The sequence below is a fragment of the Camelus ferus genome, chromosome 13 (assembly GCF_009834535.1).
Source record: "Camelus ferus isolate YT-003-E chromosome 13, BCGSAC_Cfer_1.0, whole genome shotgun sequence".
In the NCBI taxonomy this organism is placed as follows: Eukaryota; Metazoa; Chordata; class Mammalia; order Artiodactyla; family Camelidae; genus Camelus; species Camelus ferus.
In genome coordinates, this window is record NC_045708.1 from 6,633,309 (window position 1) to 6,652,895 (window position 19,587).

Sequence of the window (19,587 nt, forward strand, 5' to 3'; positions counted from 1 at the left end):
TCCAAACTCCCTAATACTGCATCTGACAGTGGGAGCACTAAAGCAGTCTTCTACTAGTCCCATATTACCTTTTTTTTTTTTTTTTAATTCTAGTAGAGTAGAAAAAGAAAGAAAAATTCTTTGTGGAGTATTTTTGACCTTTCTCCAATGAAATGTTTAACTGACACATGTCTAATTAGCAATTCCATTTTTACATATCTCTATTTTTATAAGTAGAAAGTATATATTGAATACTAATGGCCCATTGTATACAGCTAAACTTTCAGATTAAGAGGAGCATTTAGAAATTCAGTATTCAATTCAGTTAGTAATTAGAAGGGTTGCACTTTTAGGGTTTAGCAGCTGTGGAAAAAGTAGTGTGAAGACTAATTTTAAATCTCAGGGTTTTTAAAAATTTTAAATGAAAAAGTAGTGAATGTCAAACATCAATTATTTTTTTCTTATAGTAAATTTCAGAATGTAATACTTAATGTTTTTAGTTTCTCAGATTTCCCTGAGGTTCTTCCAGAAAGCTGCTCATAGATGTACATACCTAACATTTTGCTTGTAACTTCAGAGACGTTACACCTTTGAAGCCCAGGTCCCAGATTAAAAACTGCTATAACAGCTGCTAAACCATAAAAGTGAAACACTTCTAGTTACTAACAAATTTTGTTAGTCTGTGGAACTATACCTGATTGTGGCTATTGAAATTATGAGGGGGCTAAAATACCAGTTTTAGAATTTTATAATTTTCATCTGTAGCAGAAAGAACATAATTTATATTTCATAAGATATTGGTAAGCTAAAATAAATGTTTTGTAATGAAATTAACTCTGGTGAACACAGATTTGGTTTTGGAGGAAATGATAAAACCATTAAAGTGAATGAAAATTCAGTTTTATAGGTTATGGATTAAGGTGCTGGTTCAAATTATGCTTTAAGTTATGCTTATCAGTTAAGAAACATAATTTCATTTTCTGGAGTTATGTTAAGGATGTTGCATAATTTCAAGACAGAAGTATCAAGCAACCTTGGTCTTAAGAAGCAACCTCTTGCATTGAGAAACAGTCAGTTAAAAATTTCCAACTAGCAAAAAATGGTTGGATTTTGGATACATTTTGGGGGTGAGCCATTAGGATTTCCTGCCAGTGTGTGGGGGAAGAAAAAAATGTATTAAGGATGGTGCGGGGTACTTGGCTTTTAGCATCTGGAAGAATGAAGTAGTCATCAGCTAGGATTCTCAGGTTGATCAGGTTTAGGGATGAGGAGCAAGATGGAACACTCAGAAAAAAAGAATCTTCTGATAGAAATCCTGTCTTCAGAGAAGCTGACATTTATCTGGCATGTTAATATTTGGCTAATGAGGTTTAGAGAATGTAAAAGGCTGTTCATTATATTTATTGTTATTTTTAAATAGTTTCTGTTAATCATAGTAATAGAATTATCTCAGGAAATTTCACTGAAATACTGAGTTACTCAAGTTTCTAATTCCTAAGTTTTAATCTATGTCTGGGTGTGGAAGGTGCTCAGAAAATGTCAGTGTGGTGGATGGGTACGGTGTTTGTTAGGTCACTTCCCCTCTGGCACTTACCACCTGAACAGAGAAGCAGATGGAAAACAGTCATTTCCACTTGTGAAGGTCTGTGCCTGTCACAGATGTGTTGGGAGATGTTTGCATCTGCCGAGAGATTCTGTTCTTTTCCTCAAGAAGTGGAGTTGTCTCCACTTCCTAAAGACTTTGAGAGCATCTGTGAGTAACTAGCTCCTACTTAAAATCCCTCTGAATCTGTGGATACACACAGAAAAAGCCAGAAGACGAAGCATCATGCAGGTCAATTGGCTGTTTTGTCTAGACAACAATTGACTGTTGTGATGTGAGAGATTCGTGTAACCCTGATAGGGGAGATTGTGATGATTTCTTCTCTAAAATTTCCCACTGTGCTTTTAAAGCAGCAATGAATTGATCTTGTTCAAATATATAGTCTGGGTCACTGTGTTCTTTTGAAATTAGACCTTTGTTCATTACTAAGAGTTGTATTTTCCTTCTTCCTTCTCAATACTTATTATTATAGCAACCATCCAGCTGATGCTGCCAGCTTCACTGAGACAGAAAAGAGGTTCAGAAAGCCAAAGTAATGATCTTGAAGTATCTAAAAGGAGATCCTGATTTGAGGTGAATTTAGTTGTGATGTCAACCCACTGGTCTTCGTTGAACTTTTCCTTTTTAATCCATAGTCAGTGCTCATTAATACTTAACGACAGTATTCTTCGCAATGGCTAGTTTTGTGGTGCTTTCTGTTGTCAGAGCTCTGGTGCTCAGCTGCCCATTTCACCCCGGAGTAGCAGGGTGGAGATGGTCACGTGCTTGCTGGCAGTGGTCAGGTGACAGTGCTGCTGGGAAGGGCTCAACCTGCCAACAGCATATCTGAGGCAGGAGACTGGCAGGGCTCAACCGCCGTCTTCAGACTGTTGATTTAGCATCTGGCCTTGGACAGATCACAGTGGCCAGCCAAGTCAGCCCCAGGCTTGAGAAAAGCACTGTAGGGTAAAGAGCGGAATCAAATTGAATGGAATTTAATTATACATCCCATTCTAACCCTCTCCGCTTTCTCTTTCCTGTCAGACCCCATAGCTGCTTGGAGCTGCTGCTTTAAGAGGAACCAGGGCTTCCCCTTGCGAAGTGACAGTCTAGCTGAGCGTGTGTGCTTCCCTTGAAGACCGGGTTTGGGTTTGACAGGGCTGGGTTACTGGGGAAGTTTTTGCTTACCTGTAGAAACCAGACTGCTCACGGACAGCAGCACAGATAAGTAGTACAGTTCAGGAGTTGTTTTCTCCTATATTTGGGAGGAAAAAAGCACTGTGAAGAATATCTGTCTTTTAATTGGAACACATATTTAAAATGTTCTTGCCAAAATGATTTAAACAAAGGCACCAGCTTAGCAAGAGACAGAAGGCTTGCTGCTTAATGGGCCAAACCCTGTCCAACAGTTCCACTGTTGATTAATATAACGTAAAAAAAAAAAATTCTAGTAAAGTGGGATTTACCTCCACAAAAAGAAAAATCTCTCATGTAATTTTTAAACTTTCCCTGATGAAATCTTTTAACTGTGACATGTGTCTGATTAGGAGTTCTGTCTCTCCTGTCTATTTCTATTTTTAATATAAGTAGAAAATAAATATTGAAGACTAGTGGTGCATTTTATACAGCCAAACTTTCAGATTAAGATGAACCATTAGAAATTCAATATTTAAACACGAACACAGTCAGTTGCCAAAAATGTTAACACTGCCGTGCAGACTCCTTCACTGAAGGATCCCACACCAAATACAGAAAACATCCTCTTCAGTGCCCGTGGGACCGGTTCCATCCAAGTAAGCAGCACAGTAAAGCCTAAAAGGATGGCAGAACAGCATCCGTTTAGTAGGTGGAATCACGTCAGACGCACGTTCTTGAATGCAAACCTAAATGGAAAGTGTTTTCTCTAGTTCCTGCTGTGCAATAAAAGTGCCCAAAATCTAACCAGGCTAAGGTTTTCCTTTGATAGAGTTGTATTCTCACTATTAGCAATGCTGGTGATACTAACTGTGACTGTTTTTGAATAATTCCCTCATTACCTCACTTAAACCTTACAGCAAAAATATGAGGCAGGTATTTTTTATCTCCCTCTTAGGAATGAGGAGAGGGAGGCTCAGAGAGGTGGTCTCTCCTGCTGTGGTGGGTGGACGTTTGAGCTGACCTCCCTCTGTCTCCAAAGCCAGTGCTCTTCACCCTTAACACACATTGGCTCTTGGCACAGTTGTTATTCAGAGGGGGTTCTTTCTAGAATCGTGCCTGAGACACCCAATAACTACTTTTTTATTTTATAAAAATTTAGACCTAGTCTTTATTTAAATTGCACGTCACTCTTACAAGTACGTGCAAAATAAACAGTAACTAAAATATATTAGTTAAGTTATTCCTAAATTTTCTCCACATTTTAGAGTCCAACTCTTCCATGTCACTTTTTGAGTTCAGTTAGTTGAGGTCCCTGGTTTTCTTACCCATGTTATCTCCTCAGCAGCTATTTATTGAATGGGTGAATAAATGTGATAATTTTATAACTGTAAAGAATTTTATACTATCAAAACAAAATATTTGTGTTTAACTTAATTTGGTTTCACATTCAGATTGTAAGACAGCTAAAAGAGATACTAAGGAACATTTAAAAAATTTCTTTCACCTGAATTTTATTTATTTATTTGTTTGTTTGTTTATGTACTTATAACACCTTTATTGTGGTATGATTCCTGTACAGTAAACTACACATATTTCAGATGTACTATTTAGTTGAATTTTGATAGACATATACACCAGTGAAACCACCACCATCACAATTGAGACAGCTAACATTTCCATCACTCCCCAGAAGATGCAAATCTCAGACTCCCAATTTATCCCTTCCCACCCCCTTTACACCCTGGTAACCATAAGTTTGTTCTCTATGTCTGTGAGTCTGTTTCTGTTTTGTAGATAAGTTCATTTGTGTCCTTTTTTTAGATGCCACCTGAATTCTAAGTGTGAATTTTTTCTTAGAATTTAGCCTGTGAGTTTATGTTAAAGAGCAGGGGGTCCTATCTTACCCGTTCTTATTCTAGCAGTGTCTGGCAAGCAGTATACACTCTTAAGTGCTTGACAGAATGACTGCACGCTTACCAATTGTGAAGAAAGTAAGGATGATGTTACCAACCAGGTTGGTAAGGAGAGGCTGACTGCAGTATCGGGAAGATCTGGGCCTAAAAAATCAAAACACCAAGTCATACATTCATTTATTACTTGTTAGAAGAAATTCATGCTGTGAGCGTAACACCAGCAGGCACTCATCCTTGAATTCTAATCCTGATTCTGGCACTAGGTTCATTTGGCTCTAGGCAGCTCACTTCTCTCAAAAACCTTGGCTCCTTTATCATGACCACAAATTAATGCTGTAAAACAGCCCACAAATAACATTAAGAGTTAATAATCTTCTTAATTGGTAGACAAATAATGCTTGCCATTTTTTCTAATTCTTATCAGTTTGATGTTTTGGTGAGAAAATGTTTTGTGGAAATTCTGGCCTTCTGGAGTAAGGAGCTGTGCCTCACCACACACAAACTTGTTTCCGTGGAAGCTGGCAAGTTTGAATTAGGCTAATTACAATGAGTGTGGCAGTTTCCATTCCTTCCCCATCACTTAAGTGGATTCGCAGTTTTCAGATTTTTTTTTTTTTTTAGAATTTTCACATTTTTAGAATTATAATTTATTTTGAATGTGTCAAATTGCATTTGCTTCATTTGCCCACTGAAAAAGGTATTAACTGACTTTCCAACCGAGACTGATTTCCAGTATAAAATCTGAAATAGCAGGTCAAGTCACAATCTGGTCAAGTGTGCCTGTGTCTCCCTCAGCCCTGTAGACATTAGCGAATGCTAGGCTGTTGGGACTGGTCTCTGGGGAGTCCATAAATTGAAATGTTGGTGCCGTCATTGTCTCCCATTCCATGATTTCTTTATGAAAAGAAACAACTGTTGAGTAAAAGTTAAACTCAGTCTGCCCAAATCCCAGCTATCCTTGTTATACTAAGATTTTTTACTTTTCAAAGAGGTGAGGCAGGTGACTACCATTGATAATAGGGAAAAACCATGGGGCAGGCTGCAGTTAAGCACGCAGCAGGGTGGCAGAGAGCCCCGGCGCCGTCTGCACAGGTAAGACAGGCATGCTGAGCTGCCAGGTGAGGGGCTTAGCTGGTGAAGGGACTTACCTGAGCAGAACATAGAACTGGACGGTCAGGATGGTGGCCCCAAACAGGAAAACTGTCACTTGGCTGCATGGGACACAATGAGTTACATTTTATGTTACTTTTTTAGTGATAAAATGGCTTCCGGAAACCAAATTCGGGTTCTATTTCATGATAATGTTACATCAAGCCACAGAAATAAAGTTTTAAACATAGTAAAGAAGAATTGAGATCCATCCCATTAGAGCAAAATATGTCTAAAAATACTTCAGTTATAGTAGTGACCATTGACTGAGGTCCTACCGTGTAGCGGGCACTGTTGGTACTGGTCTCCAAGGGACGTTTAGAACCTTGGTTTCTTTGCCATGACTGTAAATTACTGCTGTGGGACAACCCACAAGTGATAGTAAGAGTTACTAACACTCGTGATTAGTAGACGAATGTGTCAGACATTTTTAATTCACTTTCTCATTTCATATGCACAGAAATCCTGAGAGGCTCATAAGACTGTGGTTTCCCATTTTATAAATGAGGAAACTGAGGCTCGGAAAGATTAAATGTCTTTTCTGAGGACAAACTTAGTACCTAGTAGTACTAAGTGGTAGAGCTACAATGTGAACCAGACCTAAAAGTCCTGACCACATCCCCGGCTGTGCTGGCTCAGCCTCCATGCGTTGTTCGCATGAGTGTAACCCATCAGCTGAGAGCTAACCTACCTACCACAGCTTACACAACCAAACGAAGCCTGCAGTTACTGCTGGAACATTTTTGAAATTCTTCTTCCGAGATTACACGTGCTTAGTTTCCATGCCTGTAGGAGAATCTTCCACCTTGACTAGTAGTTCTATGTCTGTCTTCACTGTAAACTGTTACCTTCATTTTTTATTTTATTAATAATTGGGTTTAGCACTGAATGACTTCAGGGTATTTGTAGAAATCAGATCTCTCCTCCATAGACAAAGATTTATCCTCATTGAAGGTACTCAAAAAAAAAAAAAACAAGCAAGTTCCAAAATAAAGCCCAGACTATTTAAAGCAATGGCACATTTTTAGAACTAGAATAGTTACATGTTTAAGGTTACTATTTTTAAAGGAATACTGTCCCATTAGAGGTGTAAATCTGAGGGGTTGTCAAGTCAATCCATTAACAGCAGCCAACACAGATTTAATTATATTGAGCATTCTGAAATGTGACAAGAAAAGCCAAACAGTTACTGTTTTGTTTTGGGGTTTTTGTGTGTGTGTGTGTGTGTGGAAAAAGTTAATGTTTTAAAAACTGGCTTAATGTTTACAAAATGTTTCATTAATGTTTACACGTCAATTTTTTTAAACTTAAGGAGGTAGGTGATTTTAAAATTGAAAGTAAATTTTAGTTAAACTAAAGAAATGAACTTTTTGTCAGCATGGACTGCCCATAATGTAAGTGTAAGAGACACTTACAGCCTGAGCTGGTGAGATCTTGGCAGCCAGCAGTGCAGGCGATAGGCTGTGTGAGCCAGACAGAAGTGAATCATGGTGCCTCTGGTCCTGGAATATCCGGAGCAGGGAGGGGCTGCCCTGTTAGAGCCCCCGAACCTCTTCCACACCCAGTCTTCACCTGCCGAGGCCCCCCTCCCTATGCACAAACCCGGCAGGGAAACAGGAAGTGCTCTCCCATGGAGAGGGACAGATCCTTGTTCTTTTAAAGCCACTCTGGGCTGTGGTAGGAGCTCACTGTAACTTAATTCTTTTATGGCTTTGAGGGTCTAAAGTCTACTCTGAGCTCAAATTGGCTATGTTAACAGTGCGTTAATAGAACTGAGCTGGATATTTGAGACAGGTCATGAATGTGAAAAGAGAAAGCTTCCTTTCAGCTGAGAGATCAGCTACCCCCATCCCCTTCGTCAGCCCTTCCCCTGGCGAGGACCTGGAAACCTGAGCTCCTCCAGGGCAGGGGCTTCAAGCTCTTTGTTCCATCCTTTGGTGAGCAAGTAAGCAGTTCCCTTGGGGACCTGTACCTCCTGCTCTCTACCTTTCTCTTCTTCCAGCCCACAGCTCAGTGTCCCCTGGGGAATGGTCCCTGAAACTTGAGACGGGTGGGGCTGAAACTGACGCTGGACTCCAGCTGAACCCACCCCTCCATCCTAGTCCTGAGAAGTGCTCCGTAGCGGCCGGATATCCTGATACCCCTGTAGGCCCAGGGGACTGTGGGGGTGTGGTATTCACCGCCGCCTGCCGCACAATACCACGGGTACTTTGCATGGGAATTGGGGGACGGCCTGAGGATGGAAGGGGGAAACAAGCCCCAAGTGAATCCTGGTATTCTCCATGGGATGATAACTGAAAGGTGAGACATTTAAATAGTAACCAGTGAACCCCTTTTAATGCTGTGTGGAGCATGACTGACTCTTCTCTCTTTTATCTCCTATTAACAGTTAGCAGTGTCCCTGCCACTGTTTGGGGGACCTTAAATGGTTATTGACTAACGTTTCCTAATTTCCATTCCCACTGACTGTACCTAAACCGGGGCTCTCATTGCTTTGTAACTGGCCTTCCAATTACTCCAATAGCATCACCATCACCAACATTATCACTTTCCTACCATTTATATTAATGCCGTGCCAGGCAATGTGATATGTGCTTGGCCATATTACATCATTATCTCTATGTTATAGATGAAGAAACTTAAGACATAGAGTTTAGTGATTAGGTCAAGATCATACAACTATATATGGGTTTTAAGCACCTATGTTACCTTATTTTTCTAGAACATTGTTTTTCTAGAACCCTGTTGTCACTCCATTGCTCAGAAACCTTCCAAGTTTCCCGTCGTCTAAGGAACTAAAGTTCACATTCCTCAATTCCTCAGCTGGGAGGGCTCACTTCCAATCTACACAACTCCAGTTTCTCTCCCATTTATCTCCATTTTTTGGTGAGAGAGAGCCCAGGAGTCAGGAAACCTAAATTCCAGTCCTGGTTCTGCCACTCATTAACTTTGTCCAATGAGAGTGTAAAATCTGAGTAAGGGTAAGTTGATCAACTTAGCAGTTGGGTCTGAACACTACTGGGCTACAAATAAATGGTTCTGGTGCAGGTCTTTTGAGTGCTGGCAAGTCTTAGAAGTACACAGTGAGGTGTTTTATGGCCTTAATTTTCAGTTCATTCTCAACTTATTATTTCTTCTTTGAGATGTTTGTAATAGTGAAAAATTAGATAATCCAGTGATAGAAGATGAACTAGAAAAATAAAATATCTAACAGTAGATTATTATTTGGAACAAACTAAATGCCTCTGGCCAATTTTTTTTTGTTTTATGATGAGGGTTAAATGATAATGTGCATGAAAGTAGTTTTATAAGTTGGAAAGTATCATTCAAATGTTGGTTTGTTTTTGCCATTTGTTATATTTCTACATTAATTATAAAAATACTTCAAGCTCTGCAAGTAATTCCCTAAAAGCTCCCAAAATGCTTTGAGCAATTTGGCATCATTGGAATTATATTTCTAAGTGCTCCAAATTATTATTTTGAAACATAATTTGGATAGATAAGAATATTTTTAAAGCTTTACAATAGCAAAATTATTTTATTGATAGTTAATGGGGAGTGTTTATTAAGGAAATGATTATAACTATGAGTGATTTGAGTTGGAGATGGAGAGGTTCACTGAGTCCCAGCACAATGAATGAAAAAGATCCCCCACTAAGACACATCATATGGCATTTCAGAACTTTGGGGGTAAAGAGACCTTGCTTCAGATCTTCCAAAAAGAAAAGGTAGGTTACATGAAAAGGAACAAGAATCAGAATGGCATGAGACAGACTTTCAATCGCAGTGTTTGATGCTAGAAAACAATGTAGGATACATTCATAATTTTAAAAGAAAATTATTCCAGGCTAAAATTCTCTTAATTAAGGAAGAATAACGACAGACTTATTTTATGTCATGTGCTCTTTGTTATAAAGATATTTGAGGATGTGCTCCCAAAAAATTAGGAAGTAAAACAAGAAAGGCAATGACGTGGTTCTAAGAAATAGGGGATCTAACTCAGGAGAGAGGTGAGAAAGATTTCAGAATGACAGATGCACAAAGGGTTAGGGATTTTCAGTCCAAATTAGAGAAAGAGAGTTTCAGAAGAAAAAGCCTTTAGGAAAAAACAAATTCAATAGAATAATAATAGTTGGCTGAACCATTTGAAATTGACATTTTTTGAAGATCAGAAGGAGTTGAATTATAGCAACATGATATGCAACATTAATAATAGCTGAATTCATAGTATGTTCACTACTTGCCAAAAGCTGTTTTATGTAGTGTACGTGTGTTGTCTCACAATAATCCTGAGGTAGGTACTATTATTTTCTATGTTTTAAGATTGAGAAAAACTGGGACAAAATGAAGGTTTGGCTAGGGTTAGGTTTTCCAAGGTCATCCAGCACATATAAGTATTGGAGCTGTGGTTTGAACTCAGGTAGCCTAATTTCAGAGCATAGGTTCATAGCTTTTACGCTATAGAGGCAAGAGATTGGAGGATACTTTTTTGTGAGCTCTGACCAGTCCCAGCAGAAAGACCTGCAGTACGGACAGCCAGGTTATTGTACAATGAAGCCCTTGGTGCAAAAGCCCTGCCTACCCACTTGGAACTTCCTATCAGCTCTTTGAAGGAAATTTTAAATATATCATTAATATTGGTAGAAAAATAAGAGAGGTAGAAAATTTAAATGAAAGGTGAAACCAGAACAGAATACCATATAAAGGAACCATTCAAAGGACAAAAATCTTAAAAACTGAGTATAATAGCATAAATGAAAAGCTCAATTGGTGGGGTGGAGGATGAATCTGAGGATATTTAGAAATTAGAGCATGAAGGCAAATGATGGGAAACAGAAGAGAAAGGATAAGAAAATTAGAAGACTTGTCCTGGTGCCTCAGCTCTTGTCACAGGCATTTCTGCAGAGAACAGAGAAAATGGGAGGCAGAAAACCATCGTGAAAATATTCAAGGACATTTTATAGCACTGAAGGTTATGAGTTTTGCTTTTGAAAGGGCCTGTTCAAGGCCCAGCACAATGGATGAAAATAGAGCCGCCCTGGAGGACATCACTGCAAAACTTCAGAATACTGGGGACAAGGAGAAGGTCTTGTAAGCTTCAAGGGAGAAAAAATGTAAACCACATTGAAAGGATCTGAAATTACTGGAAGTGACTCTGAATTTCCCACTGTTAGCACTGCAGTCTAGAAGCAATGCCTTCAAAATTCGGGGAGGTGCTGACTTTCAATATAGACTAGAGGTGGCCTCTCTGCCTCTCTCTCTCTCTCTCTCTCCCTCCCCATATATATGGAGAGAGGCTATGAGCGCTAATCCTCACAGATCATAAGAGAAAGTAAAGAGACATTATTTACGTTAGATAAATTTAAAAATTGCATCGTAAGCACGTAATATAGAATTACAGTAGAATCTACTTGAAGGAATACTTGAAAAAGTTAAAAGTGGTTACTTTTAGGGATTTGGATGGAGGCGTTGGTGAGCAGGGTGTGGTCAATGACTTTTGGTTCCTGGAGAAGGAAACCATAAATAAAATGAAAAGATGACCTACAGAGTGGGAGAAAATATTTGCAAAGGATGCAACTGACAAGGGCTTAATTTCCAGAATATATAAATAGCTCATATAACTTAATAACAAAAAACCCCAAACAAACCAACCCAAAAATGGCCAGAAGACCTAAACAGACATTTGTCCAATGAAGACATGCAAATAGTCAATAGGCATATGAAAACATGCTCAGTATCGCTAATTATCAGAGAAATGCTAATCAGAACTACAATGAGTATCACCTCACACTGGTCAGAATGGCCATCATTCCATTCAAAAGTCCACAAATGATAAATGCTGGAGAGGGTGTGAAGAAAAGGGTACACTGTAGATGGGAATGTAGTTTGGTGCAGCCATTATGGAAAACAGTATAGAGATTCCTTAAGAAACTGAAAATAGACCTACCATATGATCCAGCAGTCCCACTTCTGGGCATGTATCTGAAGGAAACTCTTAATTTGAAAAGACACTTGCACCCCACAGTTCATGGTAGCACTATTTATAATAGCCAAAACATGGAAGCAACCTAAATGTCCATGGACAGATGACTGGATAAAGAAGTCATGCTATATATACACACACACATACACACGCACAGAATAGAATACTACTCAGCCATAAAAAAGAATAAAATGATGCCAGCAACATGAATAAACCTGGCGATTGTCATGCTAAATGAAGTAAGCCAGAAAGAAAAAGAAAAATACCGTATGATATTACTTACATGTAGAATCTTAAAAAAAAAAAAGACTTATTTACAAAACAGAAAGACTCACAGACATAGGAAACAAATTTATGATTGCTGGTGGGGAAAGAGGTGGGAAGGGGATAAATTGGGAGTTTGAGATTCGTAGATATTAACTACTGTATGTAAAATGAATAAACAACAGGGCCCTACTGTATAGCATAGGGAACTATATTCAATACCTTGTAATGGCCTATAATGAAAACGAATATGAGAAGAAATATATATATATGTATAAATGAACCACTATGCTGTATACCAGAAATTAATACAACATTGTAAAGTGACTGTACTTCAATTTTCAAAAAATACAAGAAAAAATATGTTCGTTCCATATGGGCCTTTTGTCACCCTGTGATTTCTAAATCTATATACATGAATTTGTTTAATAAAATTTTTTAAATTTTTAGTTTTAAAATCAGTTGTCTTGCATTACTTCATTAGGGTTATGAAAGGATCAGATGGAATATTTGATATGAAAAAGTTTGTCAATTGAAACTGTTATTCAGTTGAAAGTGATAATATGATCATGTTGGCTAAGAGGCAAAAGGACGGGTTGCTGGGGAGTTACATTTGGTAGATGAAAATGTCATTGTATCTGTTAACTGTGGCCACAGTAGTGTAATCACAAAACAGTACACGTTCATGTTTCCTTATGAGTCCAGGCTCAGCTTGTGGGTTCGCTGATCCGATCCGGGCTCAGCTGGTCTCATCTGGCCTTGCTCCTGCATCTGAGCAGACTGTCTGGTTTGGCTGCTCTAGGGTGGCCTCAGCCATGTAGCTGGCGATTGGCTGTCTATGAGCAGGCGCACCAGCTTTCTCCCGCATCTTCTGTCACCCTCCAGCAGGCTACTTAGCCTGGGCTTGTTTCTGTGGTGGAGGAAGGAGTCCAGAAGAGAGTGGGGTGTATGGCCTAGGCATTTGAAGGCCTAGGCTCAGAACTGGCGCACACACTTTCTCATCTGCCGCATTGTTTTAGTCAAAGCAAGTCACAAAGGGTGGGAAGGAGACTCCTTCCCTTGGTGGTAAGAGCTGCAAATTCACACTGAAAAGGAAAGGAGGAGAAATGGGGCCATTTTTGCAGTGCATCTAGCATAGTCAAATATTTCCCCATCTATTTGGAATAAGAACATGGAAGGACATTAGAAGACCGGTAACTGAACTTGCTTTCTTTTTCCTTTGTAGACAATACGAGAGGTGTAAGACTCTTCCATTTAGATCCACAACTTCAAATTCTCAGCATGGAAAACTCAGAGAAGACAGAAGTGGTTCTCCTTGCTTGTGGTTCCTTTAATCCTATCACCAACATGCACCTCAGGCTGTTTGAGCTGGCCAAGGACTACATGAATGGAACAGGTAGGAACAGTAACCTAAAGCAATGATGGGGTTCAGAATACGCTACCCCAAATATAGCCCCTTGCTATATTGTATATTTTAAGCTGAAGGAGTTTGGGAAAACAACAGAAGCAGGAAGGTCTCTCTGACCTCCTTCCTTCACCCCTTGTCCCTGAAGCAGGTTGTAAAATCTTCGTGTGAAGCAGGGGAGGGTATAGCTTGGTGGTAAAGCGCCGGCTTAGCAGGCATCAGGTCCTGGGTTCAATTCCCAGTACCTCCATTAAAAATAATAATAGGTGGGGAGGGTATAGCTCAGTGGTTAGAGTGCATGTCTAGCATGCACGAGGTCCTGGGTTCGATCCTCAGTACCTCTATAAATAAATAAATAAACCTGATTACCTCCCCCACCAAAAAAATATATATATATATTTTAATAATTGACAAATAAACCTAATTACCACCCCCCCCCCCAAAATAAAATAAAACCTTCATGTGAGAGATGCCCTCCCTAAACCCAGAGGAAAGGAGCATCCTTACCTTTGAGGGCAAAAGGATGCCAAACGAATAGGCCTTGCTAAGTTTCCCTGAGCTTTCTACACTTACCTTGTACTCTCTGTCCTGTCATATTTCCCCATGACTGTCCACTCTTCGTCAAACCTAGCATAAAAATACTTCGGTTTAACTGTTTCTTGGGGTCTTCATTTCCTTATGAAGGCTCCTATGTCTCATGAATCTTGTATTAAGTAAATGTGTGTGCTTTTTTCCTGTTAATGTCTTTATCAGTTTTACACCCAGCCAGGGACCCCTAAGAGGGTAGAGGAAAACTTTTTCTCCCCTACATACACACAGATTTATTTTGTTTTGTTACATAAATGATCATGTGCTGATAAATAGATGGATGGGCGCTCAAACTCTCCAGTGACCAGGGGACTAAAATAAAAAATTAGATATATTTCACCCATCACATTGACAAAAATTTTAAAACTTGATAATGTCAAATGACAGATGTTGGGGAGGAATAGGCTCTTGCATATGCTATAGGTGGACAATACAAATGGAGTTAGGCTTTTTGCAAGGCAGTTTGGTGATACCGATCAGAATTTGAACTGTGCAGAGTAGTGGGGAGTTTGTGTTTAATGGGTGCAGAATTTCAGCTTGGAAGGTGAAGGAGTCCTGGGGATGGACAGTGGTCGTGTTTGTACAACCACGTGTGTGTACTTAAACTGGTTAAAGTGGTGAATTTTATGTTTATATGTTTTACCATATAATGTTTAAAATTAATAAATAAACCTGAATCCCTGTTAAAAAGGGTGGGGGGGTGGAGATGTATGATTATAAAACCATATTGATGATAATATTTCCTGTGCATAAAATCTAATTCCTTACACCTCATATCAAACCTAACTCTTTTCCCAGGAAAATACAGGGTTATCAAAGGCATAATTTCTCCTGTCGGTGATGCATATAAGAAGAAAGGACTCATCTCTGCCCATCACCGACTTATCATGGCCGAACTCGCCACCAAGAACTCAAACTGGGTGGAAGTTGACACATGGGAGAGTCTTCAGAAGGAGTGGGTGGAGACTGCCAAGGTGCTAAGGTATTCACAGTGAAGTCAGCTTTGTCAGTTCTGAGATATAATGGTTTGGGGGCTTTGGTGGCTTTTGGCGTGTTTCTGCGCTGCCCGTGTCTGAATATACAGATTTGTAAGGCTGTCCCCAGGGCCGGAAAGGCTTGGGCCGTGCCATTCCGAGGTCATGACGTGAGAAGATTTAGTTAAATCACCCATGCCAAGGGTTTAGGGTGGTGGTTAGCACATAATAAATAATTAACGTTAATTCTTGTTATTGTGACACAGACGCAAAGCTTAGAATGGTGATAGCTACCACTTGCCGTCCTCCCAGGAGTTTCCTTGCTTTCCATTCTTGACAGCCAGAACCCAGGGCTACAGTGGACTGGCCAGCATCCATTCTGACCCAGTAGTACTGTGTGCAGGAAGGCGTCCGTTCTGACTGGTCAGGCACTGTGTATATCTGTGGATAAACGTTTCTAACATCACCCAACCTTTAACGTTACATGAGAGGCTCTTAGGCATCTCCAGAGGGATGGTATTTCAGTCGAGCATTGTGAGGAAGAGAAATGTCCTGTTCCTTTGTTGGTCTGTAGACACCATCAGGAGAAACTGGAGGCTAGCGCCTGTGATGACCAGCAGAGCTCACCTGTGCTGGGAAGGCCTGGACGGAAGAGGAAGTGGGCTGAACAAAGACAAGATTGTAGTCAAAGGAAATCCCCAGAGCAAACAAAAACAAAAGGTCTGTCTGTTTTACCAGGACGTACCAACGAGAGCTAAGCAGGCTCTAGGACTGAGCAAACCCCCTTTGTATTTTCCTTTCCTCTTCAATGTCTGGGGGTGCTTGGAAAGTGCCCTGGTTAGTTTTATGATGGGAGGAAGAGAGAATAAAAGGCACCCTGAGCTTATTTCTCCTACTGTAGACCTTAACTTTTGAGGTGTCCTAGATCTCTTTTGAGAATCTGAATCCAATTAAAAAAAAAAAAAAAAAAACTATGAACCCTCTAGCCAGAAAAACACATATACATATTCATCTTTTTTTTGGTGGTGGGGAGGTAATTAGACTTGTTTATTTTAATGGAGGTACTGGGGATTGAACCCAGGACCTCATGCATGCTAGGCATTCACTCTACTGCTAAGCTATACCCTCCCCCTTCATATTCATCTTGATGCACGGGTGATTAAAAAGGCAAGCCCTGAAACTATGTTTTCTTCTTCTCAGATGTGCCAAAGGTAAAGTTGCTGTGTGGAGCAGATTTCCTGGAGTCCTTTGGTGTCCCCAATCTGTGGAAGAGTGAGGATATCACCAAAATAGTGGGAGAATATGGGCTTATATGTGTTACTCGGGCTGGAAATGATGCTCAGAAATTTATCTATGAATCCGACGTGCTGTGGAAACACCAGAACAACATTCACTTGGTGAATGAATGGATCACCAATGACATCTCATCCACCAAGATCCGGCGAGCATTGAGAAGGGGCCAGAGCATTCACTACTTGGTACCAGATCTTGTCCGAGAATATATTGAAAAGCATAATTTGTACAGCTCGGAGAGTGAAGAGAGGAATGTTGGGGTTATCCTGGCTCCTTTGCAGAGAAACATTGCAGAAGCTAACACAGAAGAAATTCTCTAGCATGATGTTTTGGGCTTCCTTTTTGGGAATTTGAAACAATATGGGTGTTACTAACCGGGGAAAGGAATTCTGGTCCTCTCTAATAAACTAAAGTTTGAAAGTTGGGTAAAAATCAGTGGTAAATTAAAATCAGGTTTATCTTTTCATCAGAAATTGTGATGAATGTTTTCAGTATTTTTTTTTGAATATGCAAGTCCCTTTATCTTTAAAACAAGAGTTAGCAGCGCTGAAACCAAAAGAACATTCAGTCAGACTAACCACAAAGCAAATTTAAAAAGGATATCCTGGCTTTACCACATAAAGAGAAAGTATGAAAAGTTAAGAGTCCATTTGAGATCCTAACTTTAGGTATGAAGGGAATGAACATTTTATGCATGCCTGTTTCTGGGCAGCCCTCACCCATGGTGGCCAAAGAAGTCATTCTCAAAGTAGTGAACTTGTAAAATGCATCGCTGATGAGTCATCTCCAGCTATGCAAAATGCGGTCTGTGAATGGCCTGGCAGAAACTTGATGCCGGTAGTTGGTTCTGTGTAGCACACATCAGAAGGCCAGTGAAGCTTTGCTAAGGCACGCTTGCCTGGAGCACCACCTTTGGAGGTAGAGAGAGGGGTCCAAGCCCTCTAGTGTTTAGAAAGGTGCACAGGTGTCTTTGATGCCCACAAGAGCTAAGGAGTCTCCTGCCTCTGCATGTTCTGCGCATTCTCTTAGCACAGCCCAGCTGCAGCTCATGTTCTACTCCTGGCCATCTGCCGACCTTGTACCTTCAGGAACAACCTCAGAGGGGACGTCGTTCCACCTGGAACAGAGAACCACAGACAGTGGGAGATCTCATTCAAGGGCTTTATGAAGCATGAATGCTCTTCACTTTACTGATAGCTTAATAATCAAACGATGAATGGATGTGAGGAATGCCACACTGGGCCAGCCCAGCAGTTCCTTTAGCTCAGAATTTTGGACACTGGCCAATGACTTGTGGAAGAACCATGATCCATGATCTCAAGGTGAAACACTATGAAGAGCCCTGCTGTTCCTCTCCGGCCCACTGCGAAGCTGCCATTTGTGAATTTAAGCAGAAAAAGAGTCTGTTTTCTTACACCTTTTCTCTTCTTGTCCTTTGGTATGAAGTTTAACCAAAGTAGAGCACTCAGATAATAAGTGAAGTCATAGCTTCACGTTAAAAGCACAAACCTGTTACATGGTTTGCTACAGATTAGAATTTTGTGGAAGTTCTACCAGTTAGGAAAGCAAAAAAGACCAGAAATAGCTTTTTCTAGAATAGTTTTATGGTTCATGAAAATCATATTGTGATAGAAACAGGAGTGAAATTAAATTTCAAGTGAAAATAGAATAATCTACCTTTACTTACCTGTCCCTAGTAATTTACACTTCATACCTACACCAGTATCTAGTTGAAGGAGATACACCTCTGCGGAAGAAGAAAAAAAAACTTAACACCAGTGGAATTTTATAGTCAGGTGTGAATCCACAGGCTAACAAAGGAAGATGTTAAATAAAATTGGCAAATTTGTAAATTCTGCAGCTCCTGACTTATTCTCGCTAAAGCCAAGGAGCCAGCTTCTCGAAGACAGAGGGGAGTGCAGAGCCTGGCATCTAGTAGTTACAGTCTCTTGCCTGCCGGATGAATGAAAGGTTATGATCGCAGAGTGTGGAGATGGTCATCCTCAGCTTTTTGGAGTTTACCAAGAGTTGGAACAGCACCGACAAGTAACAATCTAGAAGCGGATGAAGCTGTCAGAATTTAAGTTTGATTTCTTCTTCTGGAAAACTTCGCTCAGGTCATCTGAAGTACGTGTGAGCTGCAGGGAGATTCCAGTGCTAGAAACTTCTCTTCTACTGTGATGCCTTTCAACCCAGAAGTGCCCACACCCTGCTCAGCTGTGAGTACACTGACTTCAGGACCCACTGGCTAAGGCATATGGGGACCCTCCCAGGAGACCTGGTGACAGTGAAATGGTCCTATTATTGTGCTGTTTATGGATCAACAAACTTTGGACATAGAACCAGCTACTTGGCTTTTTGTCCCAGTACCAAGAATGCTGCTAATGAATGCCACAGTGTCATAGCATAGTTTTGGGTATCCTTAAGGACAGAACTTCCTCTTCAGATAATGGAAATTAGGACAGTGAATTTCACAGCGGGTTAGATATTAGTTAGTGGTGTGACTTCCATTGAGGAAGATGAAAATATGCCATTGTTTACCCCCTACCATGCTATGTTCATACTTGGCTTTTGTGACGTGAATTTAGAGTCTAGGAAGTAATGTCGTGCTGGTGTTTTGTTTGATGCTGGTGTTCTGTGTGTGCGGTATCCCTTTACCCCTTCCGTTGTTTGTATAACCTGACCCAGCGGACGAGCCCTGAGTAAGAGCCCTTCGCTGCAGCTTCATTCAGCTGAGCCTGCAGCACGTGGAGAGGTCTTGCGTAGTTTACCTGTTCAGTGGACAAGTGTGAACAGCACTTGTTAGCAGTTCCTTGGAACTAGGGCAGTGACTGTCCAGTCAGATTCTGTCAAGCGGTTGATTTAGCTTCATCTCCTTGCGTCAAAGGATGCTCGCTCTTTTTCTGCCCCCTTGAGTATCTCACTATAGGGTGGGAGGAAACACCTCCCCAAGGTCAGCATGCATGCACGGTAGTGGCAAGGCTGCTGTCAGTCCTTACCCCAGCCTTCTCGGAGTCACTTCTCTGGGAGCCCAGAAGTCACTCTGTTATGAAACAGCTCCTTTAACTGTATTTCTGAGTGCCATGGGACATCCATTCCTGCCATTCTCGTAATTGTTCCCAAAGGCTTCTTGATCTAAAATGTCCACCGCAGCATCTAACTGTGAGGATGCATAGCCCGTGTCCATCTCTAAAATCTGTACCTCATTTATCAGTGGTGCTGTTTGAACTTGACAGTGCCAGCGCTTACTGAGCACGTCCTGTTTGCCCGGCACGTGCTACCGTGTGCCTTAGATACAGGAGATGGACATGATTCGGTGA

General features: G+C 40.5%; 1 protein-coding gene across 3 annotated transcripts in view; it reads left to right on the forward strand.

Moving 5' to 3' along the window:
• Positions 1 to 16,740, forward strand: part of NMNAT1 (nicotinamide nucleotide adenylyltransferase 1) — a 22,074-nt gene extending 5,334 nt beyond the window's left edge. For 2 of the 3 annotated variants that reach the window (XM_006178385.3, XM_032495149.1), the window contains exons 3-6: positions 13,233 to 13,403; positions 14,799 to 14,982; positions 15,549 to 15,694; positions 16,175 to 16,740. In XM_006178385.3, coding sequence (XP_006178447.1) covers positions 13,289 to 13,403; positions 14,799 to 14,982; positions 15,549 to 15,694; positions 16,175 to 16,587 — 858 coding nt within the window. In that variant the 5' untranslated portion in view covers positions 13,233 to 13,288 and the 3' untranslated portion in view covers positions 16,588 to 16,740. Of the gene's footprint in view, positions 1 to 8,043; positions 8,062 to 13,232; positions 13,404 to 14,798; positions 14,983 to 15,548; positions 15,695 to 16,174 lie in introns of those variants that run through there. The other variant, XM_032495150.1, reaches the window with a different exon arrangement.
• The last annotated feature ends 2,847 nt before the right edge of the window (positions 16,741 to 19,587 follow it).